This window comes from Aythya fuligula, chromosome 1, assembly GCF_009819795.1.
Source record: "Aythya fuligula isolate bAytFul2 chromosome 1, bAytFul2.pri, whole genome shotgun sequence".
Taxonomy (NCBI): Eukaryota; Metazoa; Chordata; class Aves; order Anseriformes; family Anatidae; genus Aythya; species Aythya fuligula.
In genome coordinates this window covers 56,384,235-56,400,756 of record NC_045559.1, presented here as the reverse complement: position 1 = coordinate 56,400,756, position 16,522 = coordinate 56,384,235, and the positions used below count along the sequence as shown (strand labels likewise).

The 16,522-nt window shown below is 39.9% G+C and overlaps 1 protein-coding gene across 3 annotated transcripts in view; it reads right to left on the bottom strand.

Moving 5' to 3' along the window:
- The window catches only part of LARGE1 (LARGE xylosyl- and glucuronyltransferase 1), a 282,266-nt gene that overhangs the window by 58,083 nt on the left and 207,661 nt on the right, over positions 1-16,522 (bottom strand). For all 3 annotated transcript variants that reach the window (XM_032201244.1, XM_032201234.1, XM_032201254.1), the window contains one exon: positions 5,975-6,079. In XM_032201244.1, the coding sequence (XP_032057135.1) occupies positions 5,975-6,079 (105 nt within the window). The remainder of the gene's footprint in view (positions 1-5,974; positions 6,080-16,522) is intronic.

Genomic DNA, 16,522 nt, shown 5'->3' with positions numbered 1-16,522 from the left:
ATCAAACTAAAAATATCACACTTCACAACGATTCTTTAAATCAGTAGATTGCAACAGTACACATATGTCCTATTTACATACATTACCTGGAGATATACATTATGAACTCAGGCGAGACCTGTAAAAATCCCCAAAAGTGGATGATTTAATCACCTAAAAGGATATACTTTTTATTTGTTTCAGCACAATGGAAACTGGACGGTGGTATAGACAGTATGAATGCTGTTATTTCTTTAACACAGGTTTCTTGGGAGATGAAAGTTGTCACTGTTTCAAACAAAGGTGTTTTAAAAAAAAGGCAGTTACTGCATGGCCTGATAGATTCAATTGCCAAGGAGCAGGGCATGTATCTCAGAGAATGCAATGAACAGAAGACTAATTCAGTCACAGCAATGCCATTAGTACGTGGATAGGCCTCTCAAACAAGAGGCACCATTTTTCAAAATCAAATACATATTGACCCGCATTTCAGAAATGTCAAGCGTGCTGTAAACAAGTTCTCAGAACATCACATGCTTTAGAAACCGTGTTAGAAAGACTGGAAAGGAAGCTATTCTCTGAGGGTAGTCAGCTTTTAGATAGATTATTTTTAAGTGGAAGCTACAGATTATAGCCAACAATGATATAGGGATGTGGTCTTCAGAAGCAGAATTGTCATTTTAGCTTTCCACCATTGACAGAAACAGACCGAGTTTCTCGTGTTGCACCTAAAATCAACAGCGTATTGTCACCTCCTCATTTACTATCTGTATAATGTGTATGACGCCTGTACCCCAAATATATTTTTGTGCATTATAAAGCACGTCTGTAAGTATGCTTTGCACTGATAACAATATTTGCTGAATGAGCTCACAGTTTCTTAAAGAAGAAATAATCTAATCCAAAAACCTGGTATAGTGTGAATCTGAGTAGGTGAAGAGTGTTACTTTTTGCCTTGACACTGCTGTTGGAAGTATCCTTCCTCATCTTTCCTTCCTTCTTTTCTTCCTTCCTTCCTCTTCCTCATTAAAATGCTTTTTGCATTTATTTTCAAAGGCTCTTGTACTTAGAACCAAACCTAAGGGTACCAAGTGTGGCAATGGTCTTTAGAGAGGGCATGGCTGAACTAAGTTAGGCCCCCATAGCAGGTACTTAAAATTTCTATAACTGATGAGTTATTCACTTATTCACTGAGACAATTCTGAAAAATCACATCTTTCACACAACCACTATATTCCTGTCTGTACCCCATGGAGAAAAGCATTAGATTGAGTCAGAATCTATGGAAGCTAATTTGCAAATTACTGCTATATTCAGGTGGTTCTCATGGAATTCTGACTCATCCCAAGAAAAAAAAAGGCATTTTAGTAACAGATCTATACAGAATTAGGCAACAATTACTATTTAAAACATTAATCGTGAGTGATTCTGAAAAGCAGAAGAGTTTAGTTAAATTAGAAGTACTCTGCACTATCTACCATCAGATCCATTATTATATTGTCATGAGCAGAAGGGTGCATAGTTCAGATGAAAGCAGTTACCATGTTTCCAGACCAGGTTCACAGACTGTGCCATGACCACCCCCCTACTTTGCACTGCTTTACTAGTCATTTGCTTTCTGCACTGAAGATGCACAATACCATCAAGAAGCACAAGATGAGAAACAGTGCAATCTTATATAAACAATCTGCCCTACACTTGCCTTTACTCTTCGTTCTGCAAAAATGACATAACATACGCTTCCTGCTTCCAATTCATTCTTCACAGGTCCTTTTTTCAGGCAAATAATTAAGGAAAGAGGTTGGTTCTAGCTTCCTTCCCGTCATTAGAAACATGGAAGTAATAATACACAAGGCACATGTAGGCAGGAAGTTGTTAGGTGCTAGCCATTCCCTTCTGTTCTCAATCCACAAATCTGGTAATGTGCAAATCTTTCATCTAAATTGCTCTCAGCGTGGGAGCAGGAATCTTAAGCTCAAGCTGTTGAGACTCCTTACAGTACCTAACAGTTCCACCAAGGCAGTGTATTTTAGATGAGCCTCAAATCCTCAAGATGGGCTTCTGTGGTCTAGAAGTCTGAAATGCCCAGGGCCAAAGATTATACAAATGTTCCCTAGCACAGTGATTGCCCTAGCACTCTGATTTTAGAGCACAGAATTGGGTTGTCTCAGGATAAACAAGCTCATGTTTCTAGACAGGGAAGTCCCTAATCAGTCCTTGGTTCAAATCAAGACGTGTTCTCTGACACAGAAAACATAAGAAAAAACTTTGGATCGGAAAACAGTAGCGGAAGCAGCAGAGCTACGTTTCCAGTGATAACTGAAATGTTAACACAGAAAACAGCTTGAGCCTGAGGCTCTTAAGCTTTCCTGACAACCTCACCGGCACCACTGCCCCAGCTTTTTAGGTGCTTGTCCTTTCCTCAGTTTACCATTGATCATCTTGTTCTGTTCTGGCATTAATTTTCATATTGCCTGTTCCAGTAAGAACTTAACAGACCCCACAGATGAAAGGGTCACTCTGAGAAATGGTTCCCATGCTGCGGTACGACTGACAATGAATTCTGAGCTATCTCAATAATAGCAGACATTATTGTCAAGAGACTAAATTCTCTTGGGTCTTGAAAACTGCCCTGAATACATTGTCTCGTACAATTTAGTCTGATCTACTCTGCAGATCCTCTGAGAGGCTCAGGATGGGATTCTCAGCCGTTGTAAGCTGGCCTCACTGCACCAAGGCAGGAAAGCCAGGTGTGATGTACACCAGCTGGGAAGTGGCCCGAAATCATGACAACAGTGTTGCCAGAAACTGCTCTTAAAAGCTATGCTCCACCATGATGGAAAGTATAATGCAGACAAAGTACTAAAAGCTGTTTTGTTGTTGTTGTTGAGAATTTCTTTGACAAGATATTTTTCTGAGGACTAGAATGACTGCTACTCCAGAAATGAACGTCAAACCATACAGAGCAATTCTGGAGCTGTCAGTTTAACATCTGTAAAGAGAAAAAACCTCCTGCAGCTCAAGCAATACTTTTGAAAGCACAGTATAGTCAGTGAAAGACAATATAGATTTCATGGTGAGAAAAGCATGCTTTAACTAATACATGAGGATTCTGTAAGAGTTAATCTCAGTGTAGACAAAGAAAATAGAGCAGATGCCATATAAAAAGTATTTCATTAAGTAGCTTACTGAGCTTTGACCAATGAAGTACAGAAAAAAACCTGTGTACCTTTGTGGTACAGAAGGAACAGTATTTAAAATGGCTCGGGGAAGTGAACGCTGTCCAAATAATGGATGGGTGTAACTAAGAACATTTTAAACAGAAATTAAATTGTCACTGAACTGACTTTTGAGTTTGGTCTGCTTTTCCTAAGATTGTATTATCACAGACTAAAATACGACTTGTGCAAATGAAGAAGAAGGGTTAAAACCAGCTGAAAAAAAACACCGTTTCCTTGAAAATCTGTATGGGCTGGAGGTCTGGCCTGGGCAAAATGGAACAGAAGAATGCATAAGCTTGCTGGGTTTAAAGAGCTAGTGGAGAAGGAACAAACACACCTTTAGCATTAACGCACCTGCCTTCTGGGACTCCCCAGCCTGTATGTTGTCCAGAGTGGCTTCAAGCATAGAAAAGTGGAAGTGAATGATAAATTATTTGCTTTAGAAACAGGGAGGAAGAAGTGGGAAAAAAATGACTCTGAGGGGTACTCCTGCATCAAATGTGCCAAGATTGAGTCTGGTTGAAAAGGCTCATGTAAAAATATCTTTTCTTACAATTGTATGCTAGGACTGTAATAAATAGACTTACAAGAGCAAGAGCAACATCCGTCTGATCACTTCCCTCTCATCTGAATTTGTTTAGCCCATTAAAGTTTCAGGGTTTTGGGGACCCAGGTTCGACTCCAAGTGTGACTCTAAGCACCTGAATCTCTAAGTCATTCTTTTTCTGGCCCACTGTCTTGAGTGTTTTGCTTAGAGTTATTGTCTCTCTGCTCCCCCCCTTTTAGTTTTCTGAATCCTCCTTGGCCACAGTGTTGTCCCCAGTGTCAATGATTTTAATTTGCGGAACACATCAAACAAGCTACAGTTTCTTTTGGTATTTTTTCTCTCTTGAGAGATTTATACCTCCAATCTCTGCTAGATTACTGAGGCAAAAAATGAATTCAATTAAAAAAAAAAAAAAAAGTAAATGATGCTCATTCTGTTTGTAACATCGTTTGCTGCCTCTCAGAAATTGCACTGCTTCCCTCACTGACCTCTTGTTCCATGTACTTGAAAAAATGTCATTCCACTTACTATAACCACCTGTCAATTTTCCATTCATTATCTACCTTATGTTTTTCTTTCCGGAAAGAAAGGAAGTTATTATAACTATATGTGAATTGTCTGAGGAAAGTAACTGGTCAGACTAAAATCATGGTCAGGATTATGCATGGCCTGATAGCTCTGTATTTACACATGCTGAGAATTAACACATGCAATTTATGTGAAAGATTACAGAAATTCAATTATTTTTGCTTCTAGAAGAAGACTTTTTTGATGCAATGATATTTGGCAATGCTATAAAGCATTTGGATCAGTAAGTTAAGATAATATAAACTGAACTTTTACAGCATTTTTACTTAAGTAGTTGCATTTTAGATACTACATGCCATACACTTCTGGGTCAGCCTAATGTTATGTGGGTGTGCCACATTTCTCTCTGCCAGCATTAAAATGGCAGAAAAGAAAAACCAAAAATGAGAAAGAAAGTAACTGTAAGAGCTGGTAATCTCTCAGTAGAACAAAAGATACTGCTTTGTGGTGTAACACTGAACAGAATTGACATTGCTAAGTTTGGGTACAAAGAATATAAGCTTTCACGTTCCAGGACAAATCCTTGAAACTTAATACCGTCTCTTGTTTTCGCAGGGTTTGGGCAGACCGAGCATTTATATATGTAGTTCTGCTCTGGCAAGTAGAGAACCAGGAAACAAACCTCTTTTGCCAAAATCTTATATCCTTATCTTTCTGTGTTCTGTTAAGCTACGCTTTTGAACATTCTCATAGAACAGAGATGCTTTGCAGAAGCTGAAATAAAAAAATAATAATAATAAAAAAAAAAAAACACAAAAACTGGCATAACTCCCCCAAATATATAAATGAATACAGAAATATAAGTGACCCAACTATATGCAATCCTTTTTCCTAGTAAGTCTGTTTAATTCAATCCAATATATTTCTGAAAAACAAAACCACTATTATGGTGAATCATTTTCTGATAGTGCAGGGATATTTAAATGGACTCATCTTTTCTAAATGGAGGCTTTACCATCTGTTCTGCCCTGTTATTACAAATAGAGAGGGAACCTAACTCACTGCATCAGCATGTAAAGTCTAGCATCGAAATGATTTAGATGTATGTGTGTGTTCTTTATGCACCTGGTATGTTTTCTCACATACCAAACACAAATCAGTGGGAAGGCCTGTCTCTTGTAATCTAACACATTCTCTGATCTAGTGCCTTTATTCCTTTCTCACGGCAGCAGAAATTGATGGGCAGTAGTTTGCATTTTATTAGGACAATTATGACCCTGTTGCCATCCTGCGGGAGATATATCTTTATTGGGCTGACATTTTGTGATACCATTTACCTCTCTACAGAAAATGAGCCTTGATTCTTTCCCTCTTGCTGGGTCTATATATGCTTCATCATGAACAGAAATGTTGTAGATGTGGTAAGGATGTGCCAGACTGCTGAAAAACTCTTTCCTCAAAGGATACCATACAATCTCCCTTAAGACCATTTAGAGAGGGAACATATTCCCATCAGAGTAGCGCTGGAGCAGAAACCCCAACATTTATCATACTGCATCATTTTTACTGCTTTCAATGGCAAATTTTGCAGTAGGTTAGGAAGGGAGGTGTGAGTTACCACATCTTACTCTCTCTGTACCAGGGGATTGATTCCACGCTTGATGAAAATGTTAATTCAAAGAAAACTCTCTGGGCGTACCTGTGTTGTAGCCCCTCCCAAGTGCTGGCCAGGGCCGATGATTCTTCCAGAGGTTGCCCAAATACCAGTCACTCTGGTTCTCTACCAAGCCAAGAACCTGCTGCCCTGGAAATGAGCAAAATTGCAAGCAGATCATTAGACAAAAGACAGTCAGTCAATGGAAAACACACACAAAATCTGGAGAGGGACAGGCAGTGGAAACAGAAGACAGCAGTTCTGAAGCTGCCTTCCTTTCATGCATTAGGAAGATGCCTGCTTATGTAACAGAAAGCAATCCTGGCACAGCAAACTCAGCATGGCTCATTTCTTTCCTTTTCCCCTGGCTAGTCTGAGTAATTAAACACTGTGGGAACCTTTGTCATGCTGACAAAAATATATCACCCAGACAAATATGAATGCTGCTTGATTTTGGAATACAATGATGGAGAATCCTCCTAGTGAGAAGTAAGTGTTGGTAAAATGATCATCTAATATGAAGATCTGTTTAAACTCTGATGGAGATAATATAATAGAAGAGCAAGGCTTAGTATAATAAATTATTCTCTTCCCATGCTCTCCCCTCTCGCCCCCCGACTGGTTCCAGTTTTTTTTCTCAGTCACAAGAGATCCCTTTGGCTCAGGAAACAAATGGATTGTAAGGGTTTACCTACATAAGTTGCACTGTTTTAATTTAAGAGATTAATTTAAAAGTCATTTAGGTAAGCCTATGTGGAATGCTGCACAGGAATTATGATTTCAGTTTTAAATGGGCTTATTTTGGTTTAGCTTACATTGATTAGCAGCTGGTTTCAGCTAGAGTAAAACGTGCTTTAAATCAAATGTGTCTAGAAGGTTTGTACTGCTTAAAAATCAACTGAAAAGTGAATGTTTGTATAGATAAGGACTTAATTATCTATCCTGAAATGTGCTGTATGAAATGTAAATAAGACAAGTGATTGAAATGATGCTCTGGTGACGGAGGACGGAGGGAAAGGGAAAACTGCATTTGGATCTAGTCAAAGAAAGGAAAGGGACTAGTGTTTTGACCAAGGGACCCACTCAGTGTGGGCACTATGACTAAGACAGGAAATGTTTTTTCAACCTTTTTGGAAAGCAATTAAATATCATGCTCTGAAAATACATTTTCAAGTCCCAGCTATGCTCATAAAACTGCGTGTATGGCCACAGCAGTGCACTGAAAGCATTAAATTATCATCCCGTGTTGGCTATATAGGACCACAGATGTAATACAAAAAAAAATAAAAAAATCAGTATGGCCCAAAACAAGACTGGTCTGAGAAGCAAGACACAAAGACAGAAGTTATTTATTCAAGATTAGCTAGGATGGCATAAGCATAGACCAGATGACTGTTAGTCTCCTGTGGTACCCAGCTCAGTGGGATGCCAGTAAGCCTCGTGTATCTTGATTCTATTTCAAAGAATGTGAGCAGCAGCGAGTGGCCAATGCATATAACAAATAAATCAGAACAGCACATTACAACAGCATTTAATGAGCGAACGGAAATCAATCTAGAAATAACCTTGAGGGATTAACGAGTCCATTCTATACCACTGTTCAGGTTCAGCCTACTCCATCCTAATCACAACATGCCAGTCCTCACCAGCCCTCATTTTCCAATGATGTCTCTCCTTTTCCATTGTATATTTATTTCCTTTTCCATATTAAACTCCATGAACAGTTTTTTAAGAAGGTGGAATATCTGGGGGAGAGGGAAAGGATCATAAAAAAGACTACCATACATTATCACCCCTCTGGTGCTACTGAAAAGTGGTAATATTAACAGAGTGCAGTGCGTAAGAGAATGAGGTGAATTACAAGTTAGAAGCAGATATATCCTAAGCAGATGTTGAAAAGTGTATGTGTTCTTTCTCCATACAAATAAACCGTAGCATATCTCAACCTGTGGGACTCACAGAACACACTGGACAGCAAATGAGGCCCCATGAGCCATATATTGCAAGGAAATAGGAAAAGAGTCTCAACTGATTGATACAAGTCTTAGCTAAAAAAGGCCGAAGGGCACAATTTAAACTAACACTTGTTGATTCTGTGCTGTAAGGCTGTGTGTTCTTTATAACCACTCCCTTACAGATGAGGTAGAATAAATCAAAATAAGGAGCTACCATGGCTAGTAAAGGATGAGAAAAACAATAAAAAATACAGGTGCATCTGGGCTGGAATGGATTGGCACAGCTGGTAGGAAGAGAGTGACCCTGCCCATACTCTAACAGCACATTTCACAACTCAGCAGTCCGCAGATCCTTATGAGGATAGTACCACTAACATCAAAAGAAACACTAGAATTCCATTTGCAAGAAGCAGATACTAAACTTCCTTACCAGGGAATATCAATCTGCTTTCATTATTTTAGCCCCATGCATTTCCCAACAAGTCACAGAGTTCAGCCTTCAAACTGATGAATAATAAGAAATGAACAAACCTTGCTGTTTGTTAATGGTTTTGCTTTCCCACCTACCAGTCAAGAATCTCAGTTCTGACAATGTGCCCCTGACTTACTTTTCAGTTATTATTTTTCAGGCTAAGATAAACTGAAAAAGCTTAGGAAATTATGTTTGCATGCATTTATTGTAGTTTTATTGTTTCCTTACCCTTTTCCCCTTTATTTTTGAAGACACCAGAACAAATCCTGCTCTCACCAGTATTCCTGGACGTTTGATATGGGACACGGATGAAGGCAGCAATTAACATTGTATAAGCTTCAGGGCTTAGATACATGGATCAGATCATGTAACTTACTCTGCATCAACTGAGCTGGAATAACTGTCTGTACATGCCCTTTTAGCTTGCCACAAATACAAAATTAGATGTGTTAGCTAACACTTTTTAATTTGATTTTGCAATGGCCTGGGAATCCATACGTGTTCAGGTACTGTCCTAGGGCAGTGTAGTACACAGCTTGTCAGTCTTTTTTAACTCTCCCGCTGGTGTCTAAAAATCTACTAGGCAGATGAGATGGCTTGTCTCCCAAGCCATCTTGGAAGAAGTTATGAAGATACATTAGTATTTTCTACAGTTATACGTATATATATATTTTTTTTCCTAGGCTGGAATAGTGTTGCTCCCTCTGCCAAAGAAGATTTTATTTTTTTTCCCTTTACATCGTCTTTATGACTTCAACTTAGGGCAGAAGTGATCAGAAAAACAGAACTGCAGCTGCACGGAAAATTGTGATGGTTCCACATTTTACTATTATTATTATTTTTTCATTCTGAGTCAGTATAAAAAAATGAAATTCAGAAAAAAATCACTGGAAAAGAGGTCCCAAAATATTTTGATTCAAAAATATCAAAATAACCATATCTAAATGTACAACCCCACTCATTTCAGTAACATCAATTTGACACATAATACAGATGTATAATATATATCATTAATCTATATATTTAAAAAAAATAAAAAAAAACACATCATAACATTTTACCATTCCAATTTTGAACAACTAAAAATATTCCATTCAAAATTCTCACCCATTTATTAACATCATTTTTAAATCAATCTGTCTAGTGTATCGGTTAATTCATTTAGGGTATCAGTTAATTCATTAACTTTAATTTGGTTATTTTTTTCAAATGCATTGTGAAGTTCATAGAATCATATCATAGAATGGCTTGGGATGGAAAGGACTTTCACGATCATCCAGTTCCAACCTCCCTGCCACCTACTAGATCATGTTGTCCAGTGCCTCGCCCAACCTGATCTTGAACATCTCCAGGGATGGGGCAACCACAGCTTCTCTGGGCAACCTGTGCCAGTGTCTCACCAAGACATGAGTGAAGAATTTCCTCTAACATCTAACCTAAATTTTCCTTCTTTCAGTTTAAAACCATTCCCCTTGTCCTATCATTATCTGCCCAAGCAAAAAGTTGTTTTCCATCTTTTTTATAAGCCTCCTTCAAGCATTAAAAAGGTTGCAATGAGGTAACACCTCCCTTGACCTGCTGGCTACTCCTTTTCAATGCAGCTCAAGATGCAGTTGGCCTTCTGGACTGCAAGCACACGCTGCTGGCTCATGTTCTGGTCCACCAGAACCTCCAAGGCCTTCTCTGCAGGGCTGCTCTAGATGAGTTCTTCTCCCTGTCTGTACTCATGTCTGGGATTGCCCCGAACCAGGTACAGCACCTTCCATTTGGACTTGTTGAACCTCATAAGATCCACGTGGGCCCACTTCTCAAGCTTGTCCAGGTCCCTTTGGATGGCATCCTTTCATTCTGTTGTATAAATTGCACCACTCAGCTTGGCGTCATCTGCAAACTTGCTGAGGGTGCACTTGATCCCATTGTCTATGTTGTTGATAAAGGTATTAAACAATACCAGCCCCAAGATGGACTCCTAAGAGACACCACTAGTTACCAGCCTCCACTCAGACTTCGAGTCATTGACCACCACCCTCTGGGTGTAGCCTTCAAGCCAATTCCTTATGCACTGAATGGCCCACCCTTCAGATCCATCTCTCTCCAATTTGGACGTCACAATATCATGCGGGACCATGTCAAAGGCTTGAAGAAGTCCAAGTAGCTGACATTGGTCAGTCTTCCCTTGTCAACTGATGCAGGCACTCTGTCACAGAAGGCCACCAGTTTGTTTAGGCACGATTTGCCCTTGGTGAATTCATGCTGGCTGTCACGGATAACCTACTTGTCTTGCACGTGCCTTGACACTGCATCCAGGAGGATCTGTTATTAAAATGCAGGCCAAGCCAAAGCAATGCATGGTGTTGAACAGGCATAATGAAAACTCTCCTTGTCCATGGTCCTCTGACCACCCCTCAGCCCTGACCTGTCCCTCTGCCACTCTTCATGCCTCCCTGATGAGGCACATGCAGCTCTGCAGAAACTTTCATAGGTCTCATCTCCTCTCTGATCATATCAGATCCTGAATTCAGATTTTCTGGGGAGAAGGAGTAGAGTTCCTTGCCAACTTGGCCTTTTGTAAAAGGCAAGCATAACAGAGTTATTTGAGTTATTCTTTCAGCAAATGAGAACATGGTGGCTACTGTAACAAATATGAATTGTTCAGCAGTCTGAGCTGCCTGTTTCTTTTTTCTAAGAGTTATTATAATAAAATACCATGACTAACAGCAAAAGCTCTGTCATTATTTTTTGCTCTGGCCCTGCAGTTATGATTAAGTGCACTCCTCTCCCTCTCTGTTACTCAAGGCACAAGTTAGCTTATGAAAATGAAGCTGTCTTTCTTACTTATTCATACATCACCACTAACAGCCAGACAACAGAAAACAAGGCTATGATTCTGGCATGAGCACAGTGAAAAATTATCGAGCAGGCAGAATTACATCCGGACTGTCCTGTACTAGGCTGTGCTGCCCGGCTGTGGGACCAGTCTCCTCCAGAAGGCAGCTGCTCAGCTATGGTGTTTTGCACAGTACAGCTCCCTGACAGCTCAGATGATGGGGAGTGCAAAAGCTTTGCTGTTGCTGAAAAGAGGTTTCCATGGAAAAACAGATACTTCTAAGCCTGACAACTCAATGCCTTTGATTCTGTTTACACATCATGGATTTTTGGTGGCTAACGGAGGGGAAGGCATGTTCCTGTAATTCAGGCATTCAAGGGGACTCAAGATCTCATTTCAGTCCCCAGTTCTGATGCTGATTTCTTGGATGACACGGGATGAGTCACGTAACAGCCTCTTGCTTGATTCTCCACAAATAATAATGGCAATAGCCAATCCCTCTCCCATTTTGCCTGTCTCACGTATCGCAACTGTAAGTGCTCTGAGGTAATAACTGTGTGTTATTTTATACTGAAAGCATAACAACAGCTGCATGTAGCCAGGCTGAAGCCCCATGTAGCACAGTACTGTGTCTCCAGTCACAGGGCGCAGAAGCTGTGTGGTACGAAGAGCAACAGCAGGGCAGCTACATGGTGGTACTGCTTAACAGTGCTCTTTTGGCCTTCAGGTATTTTCCTATTACAAACAATAATAACAACACTAAAAAATATAACAGCAATTACAACTACTTTCCACAACTTCTTTAGAGGAAAACTTCTTTTTTTTTCTTGTCTTAGGAAACTGCATGGCTTTCATGTGGCTCCACTGCAATCACAGTAAGAGGAACGGGTCCACCTTTTAATCATCTATGGCCATTATGGTGAGCTGATGCCACAGGAGAAGTCTGTTTCAGTCCAGCTAGTTGCTATATTATCAAGGGTTAGTTGCATTTGGTAGAGGCCTCCAAAGTGAAAAAGAAGCACAAAGTATTTTCAGCCATTAAAAACATAGACTAATCAAATTCTATACTGTAGAGGTTTTTAAAGAAGAACAGAACAGAACTCTGTCTTGCCACTTCTAACTGTTTCAACAGTTGTGGTTTAAGTTGTTAGAAATTTAATACAGACATGAATGCTGGAGCCACAGCCAAGTACTGCTGGAGCAATGCATGCCTTCAGTGTAAGCTGACAAAAATAGGAGAAGGATTCAGCAAGACTTTAAGATTCAGACCTGGCAGGAACCAGGAGAACTGCAGAGTTAGCGCTCCCAAAACGGGACGCAGACACAAGGAATAAAAAGGTAAAAGGAGAGAAGAGGGGAAAAGGTATATATTCCGAATGCTGGAACATTTCTAAATTGCCCAGTAACAATACTGATGATCACTGTCTGTGACCAGCAGAATCTATAACGGTACAATGAGGCTGGATTATTTTTTGAAAAAAACAGAGTTAAAATATGTTGTTAAATGTCCCTTCCCTCTTCTCTCCTTCTTCATCCTCCTCCTGTTTTGCTTTATCCTTTAAATGCCTGTATAAGACACCTTTCCTTTTGGAAATGAGCATTAAATCTGTAAGCACACATCCTTAGCTGGTGTAAATCAGCATGACTTCAATGAAATCCGCGTACTTATGCTGATTTATACCAGCTGAATGAGTTGCACTTCATGTTAGTCTTGCCTGAGTGACTGACCCTTTCTCTATGGCCTTCTAGTCTCTGAGCTTGCACCAGTTCATACAAAGCATGTGGCTTCTAAGATCTTTCACTTCTCCTGACACATATCTCATCTACCTCTTCAGATCACTGTCAAGTTCAAGCTTTTCATCCTCACTATTGATGCCCTGTGCAATTCTTGCTCTGTCAATATCAATTCATGCTTCTCCCTGCTCCCACACTCACTCCTCTCTTCTACTTGCATGCCCTCTTTCATCCCTAAAAAAGACTCTCTCTTTTACAACAAACTCCCTGAGTTACCTCTGGAAACATATTTCTAGCATGATAACTCTCAGCACCTCTTAGCACCTCTAGACAGTTTTTAGAAATTTTATCACAGAGTAAAATATGTACATGAAATCTTGTGTGTGCACTGTACCCAAGCCTGTGTGCCCCCAGAAATAGAGGCAGACATTTCCTCATATGACTGTACAGTGTTCGCTGTTTCACAGAACTGAATACTTTTACCTCTACTGTGAGTTTATTTCACATGTATGCAATACGTGCAACATATAAATGTATTGTATGTGCATTCACACATAGATATGTGCTTATCTATACATACTCAGGGAAGTAGACTTCCCACACAAGTCTACCTATTTGATATCTCACTTACTTAATGTAAGTATGTTGCTGTCTCTGAATGGCCATTAGCCCTTCTTACTGGACTGATTTCTCATAGAGAGAATCTGCATGGGCAGTTATCAAGGAACAATCTGGATGGGAAGAAGACCAACGAGTAGCTCATGGAAGGTACTGCAGGACTGGATTGGGAGAGGAGAACATGGGTTCATGGCAGCTTCACGTTGGATAGCATGTTGGTGCCAGTAGAGGGAGAGAGGAGACAGGCATTGACTACATGGTAAGAAAACAAAGTAGGTAGGTGAGGCACAAGTAGATAGAGCACATGGATGGCTGGGAAATACAGGATGGGCAAGGCTGAGTCAGTGAAGGAGAAAGGAATTAGTGAAAGGAATAATGATGCTACCAGTGCTGGAACAAGGATCTAAAGCAATATATCAACTGACTTCTGGATATACTCAGAGGTGGTGATGTGGACAGGGCTAAAGAAGTTACAGCAACTTGAGCCAGAGAAGAATAATAACTCAGCAAGAGTCTGTTCAGATAGAAACATAGCAAGTGTTTTGTAGGTGGTAGAGGGGAAGATTCAGAAGGCAAAATCATACACAAATGGTGATCAAGAGGATGAAGTGTAGAGAATTGGATTGAGAAAGTTTGGGGTAAAGAGCTAAATCTGTGATTCTTCTTCATAAGGAAAGATGAAAGACTGAAATCAATCAAAAGATGAAAATAAATTAGGTTTCTGCTTATCATCTCCTCTACTCCAAGGAGCTTATTAGAAAACGAAGAGTCCAGTGAAAAGTCCAGCAAACTACAGCAAAGCCAGAAAATCTATCATTAATATTTGCAACACTTTCATCTGCAGAATTTCAGAGAAACAGTTTCTCAGCAGTTGTGTACAAGATACCAAGTGCAGAAAAAAGACTTTCACTGTGGAACAAAACTTTTTGAGGTTTTCTGTGACAATTGCAAGGTGTTGTACACACGTGACAAATGGGCTCCTATGCCAGGAACTTAAAACTAGTTCAAAGATGTTATGATTTGGACACACACAGAAGTTTTTGTTTGTTTTCTACCTGGCAGGAAAGGATATACCCCAAAACACTGCCAGGGAAAGAGCACTAGCGTGGTGTTTGGGGAAGAATGCACCTGAATGCAGAAGCTGTAGTGAAATGGTATGCCAGAGTATAAGGGATGCCCATACCAGCTTCAAGTGCTGCTGAGCTTATCCTTCCTCACCTCAGCTTTTATGCCACTGTTTATGGCACAAAATGTCCCAGCAGCAGCAATGCCATCTAATTAACAGCAATAGAAGACTTGGCATGAACCCTTTCTCAGATGATGACTCTCTCCTAACCAGGTTGCAGGTGCTCAGTAAGATGGACTCGCTGCTTTGACTACACACCTCACTTTTTATTCAAACAATGGCAGCTTAAAGATTGCGTGCCCCTGTACTGCTTTCCCCCTGTCATTGTCTCCCTTTTAATTTTTAATTCATTCAATATAAAACCCTACATTTTTTTAAAAATTGAAAACTTCTTCCTCTGAAAGCAGCAAAATGTCCTTATGAACAAAGTCAATTCCAATCCACTAGCTCTAATATTCAGGCAGGGGGCTGAGAGAAAAGACATTTTTAAATTACTGTGCCCAGTGTTTCAGGAGCATACAAGCTATTAAAACCATGGCATGAATTTGTGCTATGCAGGAATACGTGATCACTGAATAAAAGATGCTTCTTTTTTTTCCCCTCTTTTCCCTGCCAATGATAATGCAATAAAACTGCCTTGGACGAGAGTGTGAAGAACATGAAAGTAACTGTCCATACACCATGACTCTGTCTGTCATAAGTGTTATCAAATTTATAAAGGGGTAAGGTCCTGAGATGCTCATATTGGTTGGCACAAACCCTGTCTTTGAAATACATCTCAGTAACGGGGAGCTGAGCAGCAGGCTGCAACATGTAATCAATAATATAACTCTTGTGCAGTGCCTTTCATTAGTAACCCTTTCTAAAGGAAAGAAGAAAAGTCCCTACGGTGGGAGAAACTGAGGTACCTGGTGATGGAGTGATATATCTAAGATGACCAAGGAGATGAACAGTGATCTATGAACAGGCACCAAGACTTCTGAGATCCTGAGCACTGCTTGTTGATACTGAGGCACCATCCTTTTTAGTAGCCTAGTGCCTAAACTGCCATTGCCACTTAGTAATAATTCAGAAGTTTCCATTTCCCTAGCCTTCTGAGCAGCTGTTGGCTTACTGTGTTCACTAGTGGCTGAGGTTTTTCTTGCCAAACCCTGAACGGATTCTGTTCTGCCACAAGTTTACTTTGGGTACATCCCTTGGGATTCTGTGCATGTCTCTTCACATTCCTTGTGATGTTCGGGCAGTCGTTGATTTCAGCTGTACCAATGTAAATCTTAAGTTGCTTCTGTTAACTGAACAAACTTAACTCAGATCCACATGAGAGTAACAGAGGTTAGCCACTGCCTGCTCATTCCTCTCTTTCTTTCTGTAAAATGGGAATGACGTCACTGCTTCACTACACTTACTGGGTTTCAGTAATCGGTGCTTGAGGTTGTTGTTGGAATACTAAACTGTTGTTTATTAGCAGTGAATTAGAGACAGAGCATAAGAGCTTTCTTATACTCCAGAGACTGTTATTCCAACTTCATATTCTCTTTGGCAGTTTTTGTATATAAATAGCAAGATATGAACCCCACCCCTCTTATTTTTATTTAAAGAAACAAATCTTCTAAATCAATGGGCACACCAGGAATGTTTGCAAGCAAGAAACATCTAAGTATATATCATAAGGACTTTCTCTGAGCACCAGAGAAGTCCCTGAATTTAGAAGCAGAGGCAGAAAAAAATCCAAGATGAGCAGAATGAAAAGGATTGTTTTTCTGGTGACAAGTTGAAAAAGAAAACAACACACACAGAAAATAGGGACATGCTTCATAGAAAAGGGCTGTAGTCACACATGATGTAAAAAAGGTTGCCAAGT